Source organism: Dinoponera quadriceps, unplaced genomic scaffold (genome assembly GCF_001313825.1).
Source record: "Dinoponera quadriceps isolate SergipeBrazil2010 unplaced genomic scaffold, ASM131382v1 scaffold2131, whole genome shotgun sequence".
NCBI classification, from domain to species: domain Eukaryota; kingdom Metazoa; phylum Arthropoda; class Insecta; order Hymenoptera; family Formicidae; genus Dinoponera; species Dinoponera quadriceps.
The window spans coordinates 71,925-88,321 of NW_014556217.1; the positions used below are offsets into that span (position 1 = coordinate 71,925).

The 16,397-nt window shown below is 39.1% G+C and overlaps 3 protein-coding genes and 1 pseudogene across 3 annotated transcripts; all 4 read left to right on the forward strand.

The window, feature by feature from the left end:
• Nucleotides 1–943: 943 nt before the first annotated feature.
• On the forward strand, nt 944–2,421 carry LOC106747189 (odorant receptor 4-like). The gene is made up of 5 exons (XM_014624535.1): nt 944–1,276; nt 1,436–1,666; nt 1,919–2,032; nt 2,129–2,281; nt 2,371–2,421. Exons 1-5 carry the CDS (start codon nt 944–946, stop codon nt 2,419–2,421), a joined length of 882 nt encoding a protein of 293 aa, XP_014480021.1.
• Nucleotides 2,422–5,137: 2,716 nt separating this feature from the next.
• LOC106747190 (odorant receptor 4-like) lies at nt 5,138–7,035 on the forward strand. The gene is made up of 5 exons (XM_014624537.1): nt 5,138–5,458; nt 5,601–5,831; nt 6,520–6,633; nt 6,739–6,891; nt 6,985–7,035. Exons 1-5 carry the CDS (start codon nt 5,138–5,140, stop codon nt 7,033–7,035), a joined length of 870 nt encoding a protein of 289 aa, XP_014480023.1.
• Nucleotides 7,036–9,268: 2,233 nt separating this feature from the next.
• LOC106747191 (odorant receptor 4-like) lies at nt 9,269–10,654 on the forward strand. Its single transcript, XM_014624538.1, has 5 exons — nt 9,269–9,583; nt 9,687–9,917; nt 10,152–10,265; nt 10,362–10,514; nt 10,604–10,654. The coding sequence occupies exons 1-5, from the start codon at nt 9,269–9,271 to the stop codon at nt 10,652–10,654; spliced, it is 864 nt and encodes a 287-aa protein (XP_014480024.1).
• Nucleotides 10,655–12,683: 2,029 nt separating this feature from the next.
• LOC106747192 lies at nt 12,684–14,312 on the forward strand (annotated as a pseudogene).
• The last annotated feature ends 2,085 nt before the right edge of the window (nt 14,313–16,397 follow it).

A 16,397-nucleotide genomic window follows, 5' to 3' on the forward strand; every position in this document is an offset into this window, starting at 1 on the left:
GTGGTATCGAGAGGTATCGAGAAAATGTAAAGAACTTAGACGCGGCCTATCATGATGTAAACGCAAGCAGAAATAATTAATGAACAATTACTACTCGGACCGCAGAGAAGAATATTCGGCAGGCTTTATCTTCCGTCGAGAGCCCTCAGTTCACGGTAGGACATCTCATTACACACTTCGTTCGATAATCAACGCGTCTGTATACGATATAAAGTCCGTTGCAGAATTATTACGTTGCCGAGACCTCCTTTCGCAAAGAACTGAAGGGCGCAAACATGGAAAAATCGAAAAGCGTACACTCGGGAAGAATTATTAGTTGGCCGCTCGAAATGCTACTTCGAGTATTCGGCATATGGCCAGGCATATCATACGCTCCACTTTGCAAAATATTCTGGATGACTGTAATGATAATTTACACGTCTTTTCCATACATATTTCTTATCCTCCACGCGGACTCTGCCAATCTTACCATATTTATGTATGCGGTCGCTATATCTTTGTCGATGAGCATCAAGTGTTTTAAAATATGCGTTTTCTGGTATAATCAGCGGTGAGATATACATGATGTAATGTGTATTATTCGTGTAGAATCGTAATAAGATCCATAGTATATTTCGTGTGTAGAGTTTCGTGTACGTTTAACTATCACTATGCATTTCTATAAGTTTTTATTGAGAAACCGAATGCAGTGTAATTGCGGTGAGGTCGATATTTCAATGCCGCGATTGAGTGACAAAAAATGTTGAGTTAATTTTCGTACTCTTATAGAGATTAAATATGTGCGTTTACTGAAACAATATGCACGTTTATAGCAGCGAAGTCGATACTAATCGTGATTATATTGCAACACCTTGATTATTATAATGGCCATATGTAAAAATCCAAATGTCGCGGGAAGTTATTATCACTCGTAAGAATAATTGCTTGTAGAAGATTCGACGAGATGTGGGAAATAGTGTTGTGGAATTGGAAGCACAGCAGTGTCTTTGCCAGCGAAGATGATACAATCGGCAAAAGATACATCTTGCATTTCGTGCCCAACTTCATCGTGGCATTCAATTCGATGTCGGTAACAATGACTTCCTACAACACCCTCAAGACCGGAATTCATTTCGACGAAGATTCCAACGCAACGCGGCCCTACATCCTATTGTCTAATTTTCCATTTGACAATAACAAACAAGTGTATATATTCATAATATTTCTACAGTTTTTCTACGTGTTGATTCTATTCTCTGCCGCCACTACTATTAATTCGGTTCTTTTGGTTATTTTGGTGAGTGCTCATAGCAGCATTCGACAAAATTAAACTCGTTCAGTTTGTTATTATTTTGTTTTGTAATACACTCTTCCTATGACTATATTTTACTATATAGTTGGACTTACGTTTTCCCTCTTTACTTTGTAAGAAAATGAACAGGCTCCTATCTTTTAGATAATGCACTTAGGCCATCAGATCGATGTCATTTGTGAATGTTTGATGAAGATGTCGTCAGAAGAGAACATGCGTAAGACGAATGTGACTATGATGAAGGAAACAATCCGGCAACATCAGAGTGTCATTACCTTTTCTGAAAATATCGAATATCTCTATACGTACATCGCACTGATATTAGTCCTATTCAGTTCCATCATATCTTGCGGCTTGAGTTTCGTACTCGTCGTGGTGAGTAAATACGATAAGTTTCATAGCCAAAAAATTAATGATTACTACAGATAAATCCTTGTCGAATAATCCATCTTCGAACAATATGCAAGTTCACAATGGTGTTTCTCCATTTAATATGCTATTTCATAATAATTAATAGTAACGAAGAATGTTAATATTGCATAACACGAGATAACATATTAATACAAGTTAATTATTACTCGATCGTTCTGCCCCCAAAATGTCGGCGTAATTTTTCGACTATTACAGTCAATCGCATCGCCCCACTTTTCCAAGATAGTAAAGAAGAATATCATGTTCTTTGGCGTGGTTACCATTGAGTCATTCATATTTTGCTTCGCCGGGGAATACCTTAGTTCCAAGGTTAGCTGTTGCATCCACAACCATCGGCAGTGTGCGTTAATAAATGCGACGTAGCACAAATAGTCAATCATAAATTGTTTTCTTCCCCGCATGTAGAGCAGAGAAATCGGCGAGCCTGCGTATAGTTCGCCCTGGTATCAGTCCAAGTTCCACGGTCACGCCGTTTTATTCATGATAATGAAATGGCAGAATCAGTTGACGATCACAATGGGAAAGTTTGCGTGTCTCTCGTTGGAGCTATTCTCCAGTGTAAGATGCACCGCCTAATTTGGCGTTGTAATCCCCGCGATAACGAAGTGATACATTAATTAAGGACATACATTTTGATATTTTTGCAGATTATAACAACTTCTGGGTCCTACGTGTCGGTACTGTTGGCGATGTATTGAGGAGAAAACACACTCCATACTAATAATACTTAGTCTTTAAAAGAAATGCAAGATAAGATATTACAAGATATAATCAGTACGCGTAGCTAGGAATTAAATAAAATTAGCACACTCTTCGCAATTGAGAAATGCCGTAATTTTATCTAATTTTCAACACGCAGCATGCCGTACGTCAATTCAAGAGCGATTCGCAGAAGACATTTCTCCGTTTATCTTGTGTTCTTTTCAAGAAATATCGAGGACACACGCGAATCGCATAATGTGCGCATGCAAATATTTAATAGGTGATTGCCACTAGAAAACGTGTTACACATTATTTATGTCGTGCACATCTATTTTTCTCTATGAATCCACCTGTATATGTGTGCATAAGTCCCTTCCTGAGGCGATCCTCCGACCTATTTCCTCGGTATATTATCTTTGGCGGACTATAAGATATCTTTTCTTTTACTCTTTGGAAATCGCTTATTCGGAAAAACCCGAGATATCTTCTTCAACGGTTATGCATAGTTCGTCAATCGATATGTGCATGCGTGTCACGTGTACGCTTACGAAAAACTTGAATTTTTTATGTGAATCGTTCTTGGCCGTCGTCCCTCAGATTATATTTGGAAGACGGAACGTTGTTTTGTCTTCTGTATTTCTATTTCTAGACAATATACTAGGAAATAAAATGACAAAATCTGCAGCTGATGTGCAATACACTGTTGCGAAAATTAATAATACATGTCAGACAGGTATTATGTGGGAATCTGAATAATCTGTAATTTTTTGTTTCACACACACAAATATTCGATTTTTCCAAACAGTATCCCAATAATATCCACGAAGTTCATTACTGGACAAATATCTGAATATCCGAAACCAGATATTACCTGATTTATAATAATAGCACTACATAATGAGAATCTTAATAAATATAAAAAAGAGACTTCGTCATAGAAAATCCGCATATTAACTGAAGTTGAAGAAAATAGTCTCGATATTATTTAATGTTCTCGGCTATCGCGTGCGTCGAGCTTATTACGAAGTAACACGTAAATACGTCCATCAAAATTAAAAATAAACTCAACAAAGAAATTTCAGAAGTCATTAACCTTCAATGCGTAAATTTTAAACAATACCACACAACCATACACGAGCCAGCACATTCATACAGGTTGGAATTTTATTTTTCCCCCGATATTTCGTGCGTTATATTCCGCGGGTTCTTCAGTGCGCATATTTGACTTTCATACACCCACAATTCCCGTCCTTGTACGATACCCTGCATTATTAAGGCCAAGCAAACCCCGAGAGGGCAGCAATAGCGTCATATGTAAAAAATCTCTCAACCAACCGCTGTTCCTTCTTTTTCTTGAAAGCGACTTTCTATAAAAAGATGGAGAAATATTGTCCGCGATGGCTAAAAACAATTTGACATCCGACGAGTCTCGTGTGTCAATGTATGTTTGACTCCTTGAATTTTTAAAGGAAATTGCTCATCACGATGTGCTGTTCGTCAATTCAAGAGCCGATCGCTTTCCCTGAGGACATTTCTCCCCTTGTTCACTTTTTTCCAAGAACGTATCGAAAATTATCGAGAAAATACGGCGAATGTACACGCGACCGTAAGATGGACGAGTGCAAATTTAATGATCAATTCCTACCGAGATCGTGGAAGGGAGGGTTCGTCCGGTTTATCCTTCGTCGAGACACTTCAGTCTACGGAAAGACATTTAGTCGTGCACATCGTCTAGCAATCAACGCGACCACATATTAATAACGTCCGATACGGAACCGACGCGTTACCGTAATCATATTTCGCGAAATAACGAATAGCGTAAACATGGAAAAGTCGGCAAGACTGATCAGTTGGCCGATCAAGATGCTACTTTGCCTGTTCGGCATATGGCCAGGTTTCTCGTACGGTTTGTTCTTCAGAGCGTTTTGGTTGATCGTAATGGTAACCTGCATGATTCTTCAGTACTCGTTTCTTTTTATCAACGCGCGTTCAATCAACTTTACCATTTTTATGTACGCGCTCGCTCTGACTCTGGCGATGAGTCGCCAATTTATGAAAATGATAATTTTCTGGTCCCATCAGCGGTGAGGCATGTAGTGTATAATGCGTATTGTGCATGTAAAACTCAATCGAGAATATTTTCCTGCGCGTGCGATAATCACTATATATACTGAGAAGAAAAATATGTATAATGTAGCCTGGTATTTATATTTTAATATTATATATTAAATGATTGACTTAATATTACATATTAAATAACTGTATATTATTACAATTGCGTATATGTGGTACAATTATGCCAATGAGAATTATTTTTTTTAGTAAGTGTTACTACAGTATCAGTGATAATAACTTTACATATATATTATTATTACTATTTCGTAGATTAAAACCGGAAGAAAGTATAGCTAAAACCGATCCATAAATTTAACGAGATTTCTCTCAGTGTATATAAGTATTTATCGGAAATCTGTAAGCGGTGTAATCACGGTGAGTCCAATCTTCCGATACCGCGTGCAGAAAGACGTTGTCGTATCGTCGCAATTAAACATTCTCTTGTACGCAGCATCGAGATCGAAACTCATTGTAATTGCATCGTGACTTTACAGCTATATCTTCGTGGTCATTACAAATCTGAAAAAATGCCGGTGAATAATACTGTCGTCTGTAAAAATAATCGCTTGTAGAAAGTTCAACGAGCTGTGGGGAACGATGTCGATGAATTTAGAGCACAACAGTGCCCTCGCGAGCACGGGAGACACAGCCGGCAAAACATACGTGTTACGTTACTTACCTAACTTCATCGTGGGATTCAATTCGGCGTCGGTGTTACTGAATTCCAGCGCCGCCGTCTTGGGCGCTTTTCATTACGACGAAGCTTCCAACGCAACGCGGCCGTTTGTCGTGATAATGCATCTTCCATTCGACGTTAATAAACATTCCGTGTATTTAACCATCGTACTATTGCAATTTTCTTACCTGTTGATCCTTTCCGCTGGAGCCGCCACTGTTAATTCGGTTCTTATCATTTTGGTGAGTGTCCTCTAAGCGGTGTGCGAAAAATAATTAAGTTCGCCAAATTCACTGTCAATTTCCCTTTCCCTTTTCAATTCCCTTTCTCAATTTTAATTTCAATTTCATTTCAAACTCGAATGAACAGAGTGCTATATCGCAGGTGCTACATTTAGGCGGTCAGATCGATGTCATTTGTAAATTCTTGACGGAGTTGCCGCAAGGAAAGAACGACCAGATGGCAAATGTCACGGTGCTGAAGGAAATAATCAAGAAACACCAGAGGGCCATTACCTTTTCAGAAAATATTGAATCACTGTACACATATATCGCGCTGGTGTTGGGTTTGATTAATACCTTAGTCACCTGCGGCTTGGGTTTCATCCTCGTCATAGTAAGTAGCCACGATAAATTTCACAACAAAAGCTGTAAGGATTATTGATACTAAGTCCTTATCAACAAGTCCGCCTGCGAACAATATGTGCAAAACTTTAATTGTTTTTAATGATATCTATTAATACTATAGTAACTGTGCAGGCAGAATGGATTAATCGAGTAGGAAAGTCATGTACAATTTTACCAAATTTGCAATACTTAATGAGGAAATAATTAATCTGTATGAGCTAATGAACACACGCAGTAGATAGGAATTTGTATAAAGAAAAATGAATTACTTCTGGAGATCTCCAAGTAACGATGAGCATCGATTGATTTCTAGATGTGTAGTAATGCAGCGAGCTGCGAGCGGCATGTGACATAGAGTTACGCGCCGAAAATAAATTCATTTCTCGCTATCAATCATCAACCATCGTTGTTAGATCTTCGGGAGTTGGCCATTTTTCTTTATACAGAGTCCGGCTTACCTCTTCCCATACGCTTATTAGCTTATACAAATTAATCAATTCTTCATTAATTATTACGAGTTTTGCAAAATGGTATATGCCATTGCAATCAGTTTAACACCATTTTACCTGCAGCCGGCCGTTCATCAAAATTTTCAGGATACGCTGCATATTTAAACGAGTTAATTATTATTCGATCGATATGCCAATATTATCAGTGTATTTTTATTGCTATTACAGTCCGTTGGATCGCCTAATTTCACTAAGATGATAATAAAGAACCTCACGTTCTACTGCGTGCTTAATATTGAGACATTGGTACTTTGCTTCGCCGGGGAATACCTCACCGCCAAGGTTAGCTCTTTAGGTTAGCGTCCGTAATCATCGACAGTGCGCGATAATGAATGTAACGTAACATGGATTTTTTCCGATTATGACGTGTTTTTTCTTTATATATAGAGCAAAGAAATCGGCGACGCTGCGTACAATTCACCTTGGTATCAATCCAAATTTCACGGTCGGATCGTTTTGTTTATAATAATGAGATCGCAGAAACAGTTGACGATCACAATGGGGAAGTTCATGGATCTTTCTTTGGAACAATTCGCCAATGTAAGACGGTCACATAGATTTCGTGTTGCACCTTACATGGTATTCGAGTTACATTTCGCGTGAATTAAAGACGCACAGTCGACATTATTGCAGATTGTAAAAGCTTCAGCGTCCTACATGTCGGTCCTGCTGGCGGTGTATTGAAAAGAATATCTTATTCAAAATAAACACATGACTGAATATTAAGACTTATTAGAGGAATTAGTAGGTTAAAATTTTCAGTAGTTCAGTAGAAATGATTAGTGTTTAGAAATTAAAGAGATTTAGCATACGCTATTGTTTACTGTTGATAAGTGCCTTTCGCAGACCAATTCCCAATGCTCAACCGGTTAGCGACGAAACGTTTATGTATAGCGCTTTTTTTCATCAAATAGATATGTCACGCTGATTTGCGCAGTTTTCGCCTTTATCTATGATGCAGTGCCTATATTTGCATCGCAATAAGATTGCATGTATTATTGTCAACGTGATACCGCCGAGAGCAACAATGTTACATTGTAAAGCAAGCGCCACGGTAACACGTAAATATAACGGTGACAGTTTTTGAAGTGCGACGTCTACGTCCTCCGACTGCGGTTATAATTCGTTGAAAGTAACAAAGACCTGCATATATTCCTCTTTATGAATCCCCCCCCCCCTTGCCTTTCCGGCGAAAGTTTCCGATTTATACCCTCGGACTAATCTTTGCTCGCGTGTACTTCTAAATAACACGTGAGTCCTTTTATCGAACGTAAGAATAAACTCAACAAAGGAGCGTTAGAAGGCAAATTAATAACCGGAAATACGCTAAGTTAAAATAGTACCACGTTATATGCACGCACGCACGCACACATGCAATTTTATTTTCCCTCCGATATCTCATGTGTTGCCTTCCGAGTTCTCCAGCGCGCATGTTTGACTTTCATATACCTACAGTCTTTGTCCTTGCACGATACCCTGCATTATTAAGACAAGCAAACCTTGAGAGGGCAGTATTTGCGCTATATATAAAAAATCCCTCAACCAACTACTGTCTCTTCTTTTTCTTGAAAGTGACTTTCCATTTGAAAACGAAGGAATATTATTCACGATCGCTAGGTATAATTTGACATCCGACGGATGTCGTGTGCCACGTCTACGTATGCTTGACTCCTTGAATCTTTCAAGAAAATTGCTCATTACGATGTGCCGTTCGTCAATTCAAGAGCCGATCGCTTTCCCCGAGGACATTTCTCCCCTTGTTCACTTTTTTCCAAGAACGTATCGAAAAATATCGAGAAAATACGGCGAATGTATACGCGACCGTAAGATGCACGAATGCAAATTTAATGATCAATTCCTACCGAGATCGTGGAAGGGAGGGTTCGTCCGGTTTATCCTTCGTCGAGACACTTCAGTCCACGGAAAGACATTTAGTCGTGCACATCGTCTCAATCAACGCGACCACATACAATAACGTCCGATACGGAACCGACGCGTTACCGTGGTCATATTTCGCGAAGTGCCGGACAACGCAAACATGGAGAAGTCAAAAAGACTGATCAGTTGGCCGCTCGAGATGCTGCTTCGTATGTTCGGTATATGGCCAGGCTTTTCGTACAGTCTGCTCTGCCAAGTATTTTGGACGACCGTAATGATAACCTGCATGAGTCTTCAATACATGTTTCTTGTTATCCACGCGCGTTCTGTCGACCTGACTATTTTTATGTACGCGATTGCTCTGACTCTGGCAATGAGTACGAAGTTTATGAAAATAGTTTTTTTCTGGTTCCATCAACGGTGAGACATAGCAAAATATAATACGTATTGTGCATGTAAAGTCGCAACGCGATCGAAAATATTTTCCTGCGTGTGTAATAATCACTATGTACACTGAGAAAAAAAATGTTCAGATATTTATATGTTAACGTCATACATTATTATAATATTATATATTATTATTGTCGCGCATATGTGATAGAATTACAGTAATGAGAAATATTTTTCTAATAAACGTTACTACAATGTCAGTAATAATAATTTTACATGCATATTGCTACTCCTTTTTTCGTGGATTACAAACAAAATATAGTTAGGACTAAAAATGTCTATAAATTTAGTGAGATTTCTTTCAGTGTACATAAGTGTTTATCAGAAATCCGGAAACGGTGTGATTACGGTAAGTTCAATCTTCCGATACCGCAACCGTGTGGAAAGAAATGTTGTCGTATCGTTGCCGTTAAGTGTGAACGTTCGCTTGAATGTCTTGATAGCATCGAAATCGAGATTCATCATGATTACATCATGATTCTTCGGCTATATCAGTATGGTCATTATATAACTGGAATACTGTCGGTGAGTGACATTGTCGTATGTAAGAATAATCGTTTATAGAAGATTCAACGAGATGTGGGGGACGATGTCGATGAATTCAGAGCACAGCGGAGCCTTCGAGAGCGCAGCGGACAGCAAAACGCACATATTACGTTACTTACCCAACTTCGTCGTGGCATTCAATTCGGTGTCGGTGGTAATGAATTCTAGCGCCGCCCTCCTGGGCGTTTTTCATTACGACGAAGCTTCCAACGCGACTCGGCCGTACGTCGTGACAATGCATCTTCCATTCGATAATAATAAACAATCCGTACACGCAACAGTCGTATTACTGCAATTTTCTTATCTGTTGATCCTTTCCGCTGGGGCTGCCACCATTAATTCGGTTCTCATTATTTTGGTGAGTGTTCTATTAGCGTTAGACGAGAAATAATTATGTTCGACAAACTCATTGCCAATTTCTCCTTGCTTCACATTCGAATGAACAGGGTATTGTCTTGTAGGTGCTGTATTTAGGCGGTCAGATCGACATTATTTGCCGAACCTTGACGCAGATGCCGCAGAGACAGAACGATCGCGTGGTGAACGCAACGATAATGAAGGAAATAATTAAGAAACACCAGAGGATCGTTACCTTTTCGGAAAACATCGAGTCACTGTATACATATATCGCGCTGATATTACTCCTACTCAATACCTTAATCACCTGCGGCTTGGGTTTCATACTCGTCTCGGTGAGTAGCCACGACAAGTTTTACAGCAAGTTTTTACAGCATAGGAGCAACGATTAGTCCTGCAGGTAAGTCCTTATCAACAAGTTCAACCGTGGACAATAAGTTCAAAATTTTATTCGTGTCTATGCAATGAAACATATTTATTCTTTATCATTCGAAGTAACATATTTACATGAGTTAATTATTACTCGAACGATAAACCGGCATTATCGGCGTATTTTTCCGCTATTACAGTCTGCTGGGTCACCTAATTTTTCTAAGATGCTAATAAAAAATCTCATGTTCTACTGCGTAATTAATATTGAGACATTTGTATTTTGCTTCGCCGGGGAATACCTTAGTGCCAAGGTTAGTTCTTCCGTTTGTAATCATTGACATTGTGCGACAATGAATGTAACGCGACACGAAATTTTTCCATTTTGAAGTGTTTTTTTTCGTATATAGAGCAGAGAAATCGGCGAGGCTGCGTACGGTTCGCCCTGGTACCAATCGAAGTTTCATGGCCGAGCCGTTCTGTTCATGATAATGAGGTCGCAGAATCAGTTGACGATCACAATGGGAAAGTTCATGGATCTGTCGTTGGAACGATTCTCCACTGTAAGCCGGCCAGATTTCGCGTTGCATCTTATGCAGTATTCGAGTTACGTTTTGTATGAAATAATGATGTATAATCAACATTGTTCCAGATTGTGAAAGCTTCAGCGTCCTACATGTCGGTTTTGCTGGCGATGTATTGAAGAGAATATCTTCTTTGTAATAAATAATTTAAGTGAATGTTAATACTTATTGGTTGGAAGTTAGTAGCTAGGAATTGTCAGTAGTTAGATATTAGTAGTAGTTAGGAATTAAAAAATTTAGTAAGCAATTTTTTGTCAAGAAATGTCTTGCCACCGACTAATTTCCAATATTCAACTTTGTCAGTGTCAAATCGTTTACATACAGTATTTCTTTTCGTCGAATGGACTTATCACATTGATTTTTACGGTTCTCACCTTTATCCTTGATGCAGTAGATATATTTGAATAGATAATCACAATAGGAAACGGCAGGATCACGTATGGAATTGACAATGCAATATTCCAGCAATATTATATTGCAAAAACGAGCACTACAGTGATACGTGAATATAACGGCGACTGTCTTTAAGCAGGACGTCTAGGTCCTCCGGTTGCAGTTATAATTCCTTGATGATAGCGATGACATGCACAGCTTTCTCTCTGTGAATACACCCTTGAATGTCTTTCCAGCGCGAACCTCCGGCTTATCTCCTCGGACTTTCGTTTCTTCGGCGCGTTCCACGCAAAAAGTCAATGGAACGCGCGTGGATGACAAGAAATATGTACTGAAGAATCATACAGATTATCATTGCGATCATCCAAAACACTTTACAGAGCAGGCCGTACGATAAGCCTGGCCATATGCCGAAAAGGCAGAGTAGCATCTGAAGCGGCCAGCATCAGTCTTTTCGACTTTTCCATGTTTACGCTGTCTGCTATTTCGCGAAATATAACCACGGTAACGCGTCGGTACCGTATCGGACGTGTTGATAGCCGGACAATGTGCACGACTAGGTGTCCTTCCGTGAACTAAAATGTCTCGACGAAGTATAAACTGGACGAACCTTCCCTTCTACGATCTCAGTAGGAATTGGCCATTAAATTTGCATTTGCGCATCTTACGATCGCGTGTACATTCGCCGCGTTTGCTCGATATTTCTCGATATTTTTCTTACAAAAAAATATGAACAAAAGCAGAAATGTCCTCGGGGAAAGCGACCCGCTCTTGAATTGACGAACGGTACGTAGCAATGAGCAATTTTCTTTAATGATTCAATGAGTCAAGCATGCGTAGACGTGGCATACGACATCCGTCGTATGTCAAATTGTTTCTGATTGTGAACCGTGTTTCACTGTTCTCGATGCTCAGCGGAAAAAATATATAGAATACACAACAACGTTGTGTTTCTCAATTGTTAACTATGGTATAGCGGCTTAGGACGATTCACTTGAAAAACGCGCGTTCTATTGACTTTACACTTTTTATGTACGCGTTCGCTCTGACCCTGGCGCTGAGCACGAAGTTGATTAAAATAGTCCTTTTCTGGTCCCATCAGCGGTGAGACATGTAGGATATATATTATATATTGTGCATTTAAAATCGTAATGCGATCGAGAATACTTTCATACGCGTATGATGATCACTGTGTACACTGAGAAAAAACGTCTAGCATTTATAATTATAATCACGCATGTGTGTTAGGATTACATTCAACATAAACATTTTGCCAATAAGCTTTACTACACTGTCGGTAATAATATTTCAACATGCATATTGCCACTACCATTTTGTAGATTAAAACCAGAAGAATGTATAGTTAAGACCGAGAAAGTCTACAAATTTGGAGGAATTTCTCTCAGTGTATATGAGTGTTTATCAAAAATGCGGAAGCGATGTGATTACGGTGAGTTCAATCTTCCGATACGGTGACTGTGTGTAAAGAGATGCTGTCGTATCATCGCGATTAACCCTTGTGTCAATGGATGGGTACTCGGATATTTTAATTTTTTCCTACGTTTTCAGGCGATTCTTCAGTTCGATCGTACGTCTTTACAGCATCAGACTTGGAACTTATCGTGATTACATCGTGACTCTTCAACTATATAAACATGGTCATTATAAGAATAAAAAGACTACAGTTGAGTGATATTTTTTTTGTCGCCTGTAAGTATAATCGCTTGTAGAAGATTCAATGAGATGTGGGGAACCATGTCGATGAATTCAGAGCAAAGCAGTGCCCTCACGAGCGTAATAGACACAGTCGGCAAAACGCACATATTACATTACTTGCCCAACTTCATCGTGGCATTCAATTCATTGTCGGTGATAATGAACTCTAGCATCATCCTTTTGGCCGTTTATCGTTATGACGAAACGTCCAACTCGACGCGGCCATACGTCATGATGATGCATCTTCCATTCGTCAATAATACACCCGTGTATCTGATTGTGTTATTACTGCAATTTTCTTATCTGTTGATCCTTTCCGTTGGAGCCGCCACCATTAATTCGGTTCTTATTATTTTGGTGAGTGTTCCATAAGCAGTATACGAGAAATATTTAGTTAAATTAATTAAAAGCTCGTCGAACTGACTGCTAATTTCTTTTTGTTTCACACTCGAATAAACAGGGTGCTTTCTTTTAGGTGCTGTATTTAGGCGGCCAGATCGATATTATTTGTAAATCTTTAACGCAGATGTCGCTAGCACAAAACGATAATATAGCGAACGTGATGATGGTGAAGGAAGTAATCAGGAAGCACCAGAAAGTCATTTCCTTTTCAGAAAATATCGAATCACTGTACACATACATCGCGCTGATATTAATCCTGCTTAATACCTTAATCACCTGCGGCTTGGGTTTCATACTCGTCTCAGTGAGTAATCATAAGTTTAACAACAAAAAGTGTTGCGACTACTGCAGATAAGTACACTCGAAGACAATATGTGTAAAACTTGTTTATGTGTTTAACCCTTTGCATTCGAAGTTTTTTTTCATTCATATTACCAGCAACTCGAAGCAATTTCAGTGGAAAGATCATATTCACATATAAGTAAATGATATGCGCATTAAAAGAAAAGTCATTATTGTATGTTATTGTTTTTTTAATTTTGTTAATTTGTTAATAGTTGTTAATAGTTTGTTTTAAGTTTGAAGACAAATTTTAAATGGCTCCGCTTCGGAGCCCTCAAACGCAAAGAGTTAATATGTCATTAGTAGTAAAAAAACATATTAATATGTTAAAACACGAAATAATATATTAATATCAGTTAATTATTATTGGATCGATACGCCGGTATCATAAGCATATTTTTACTGCTATTACAGTCCGTTGGGTCCCCCTATTTCTCTAAGATGTTAATAAAGAACTTCATGTTTTACTGTGTGGTTAACATCGAGACATTCGTATTTTGCTTTGCCGGAGAATACGTGAGCGCAAAGGTTAGTTCTTGCGTCCGTAATCATCGACAGTATGCGGCAATAAATATAATGTAACATGGATTTTTTTCCATTTTGAAGTATTTTTTCTCCATATGTAGAGCAGATAAATCGACGAGGCTGCGTACGGTTCGCCCTGGTATCAATCGAAATTTCACGGTCACGCCGTTTTGTTCATGATAATGAGATCACAAAATCAGTTGACGATCACAATGGGAAAGTTCATGGATCTCTCGTTGGAACGATTCTCCACTGTAAGACGCGCTACGTAAATTTCGCATTGCACTTCACACGATATTCGAGTTATATTTCGTGCGATTTAAAGATGCACATTCAACATTGTTGCAGATTGTAAAAGCTTCGGCGTCCTATATGTCCGTTTTGCTAGCGATGTATTGAAAAGAATATTTACTTCGTAATAAATAATTTAGCCGAATGTTACAATGTTAACCATGTATCGTCAAAATTGGAAGTACATGTTGAAACAAAACAAAATCCTGTAAAACTCTATAATTACAATTTAGTACTTCGAATTTAGAGGCATTACTCAATAGTATCTCAAAATTTGAGGTACTAACCTCGAAAAGTACCTCGCGATTATGTAGGGTTCTTATTTCAAAATATACTACCAACATTCGCGGTACAAGGTTAACAGTGTAAGACTTATTAGTTAGGAATTAGTAGCTAGGAATATTGTTAGTAGAAAGTGTCAATTGCCAGAAATTATTAGTGATGAGAAATTAAAGAGAGATTTAGCGAACAATTTGCCGAGTCGAGTAATGTCTTGTGTGCCACCGATCAATTTCCAATATCTAGCTGGCCAGCGATGACATTTACATGCGGCGCTTCTTGTTTGTCAAATAGATATATCACATTGATTTTCGCCATTGGTTTTCACCCTTATCCTTGATATTCATGCTTGAATCGCAATAAGAAACGGCAGGATCGCATATACCATTGTGCGCAAGCACGATAACGCGTAAATATAACGGCGGTGGTTTTTAAAGCGTGACATCTACGTTCTCTGGCTGAAGTTATAATTCATTAAAAGTAACGGTGACATTTTCTCCCACTGTGAATTCACCTGCGTGCATCTTTTCGGCGTAAACCTCCGACTTATGTTCTCGGACTATTGTCTTCAGCGGGCGCTAAGAAACTTTTTCTCTTCGCTCCCTTGGAAATTGCTTATTCGGAAAAACTCGAGACATCTTCTTCGGCGGTACACAATTCGCCAATCGATATGCGTATGCGTGTCGCGTGTACGCTTACAGAAAGTTTGAATTTTTCAAGAGAACCTTTCTTGGCGGCCGTACCGCATTTAACAATTGGGAAACGGACCATTGCTGTTGGTCATCGCGTGCCTTACGTGGTTATCATACACATGAGTTACTTTGTTGAGAGTAAGAACAAATTCAACAAAAGGGCCTCAGTAGGATGTAAGTTAACAAATCAATAAGAAATAAACAAAGTTCTCCGTATAAAGAGCACCGCACTAGCGTGTGCGAGAGTGCACACACACACACACACATTGTAATTTTATTTTCTCTCTGATATCTCGTGCTTAACTCAGTTTTCAGCGCGCCAGGTTTTGCATACATTCATATTTCCCATCCTTGCATGGTACATTACATTATTAAAGCAAGCAACACTCGAGTGCATAACAATCGCGCTATACGTAAAAAATCCTTCGACCAACTGCTGTCTCTTCTTTTCTCTTGAAGATGATGTTTCATAAATCAGGAGAACATTATCCGTGATCGATAGGAATAATGTGGCATTCGGCGGATACAATGTATACGCATGCTTGACTCCTTGAATCTTTAAAGAGCTTAAATTGCTCATTGCAGCGTGCCGTTCGTCAATTCAAGAGCCGATCGCGTCTCCCGAGGACATTTCTCTTCTCTTCCCCTTTTTATGGCGAGAAAACGCAGCGAGTGGTCCCGCGACTCGTGTGGTACGCGAATGCAAATATTTAATGATCAATTCCTATTGGGGTTGAAGAAGGGAGCGCTCGTCCGATTCACCTTCCCGTTGAGACACTTTAGTTCACGAAAGGATCTGGCCGTATACATTGTCCGGCAATCAACGCGTGCACATACGACAGCGTCCGACACGGAATTACCGACATCCTCTTTCGTGAAATAACAGAGAGCAAAAAGATGAAGAAATCGAGCAGCGTGCAAACTCAAAGATTGATCAGTTGGCCGCTCAAGATGTTACTTTGCCTGTTTGGCATATGGCCAGGCTTATCGTACAGTCTGCTCTGCAAAGTGATCTGGATGATTACAATGACAACCTACACGATTCTTCAGTACACGTTTCTTGTCATCCACGCGCGTACCATCGACTTCACCATTTTTATGTACGGGTTCGTTATGGCCCTGGCGCAGAGTAACAAGTTTATGAAAATAGTCTTCTTCTGGTTCAATCAGCGGTGAGATATATTGCGTATTGTACGTGTAAAATCGTAATGAGATCGAATTT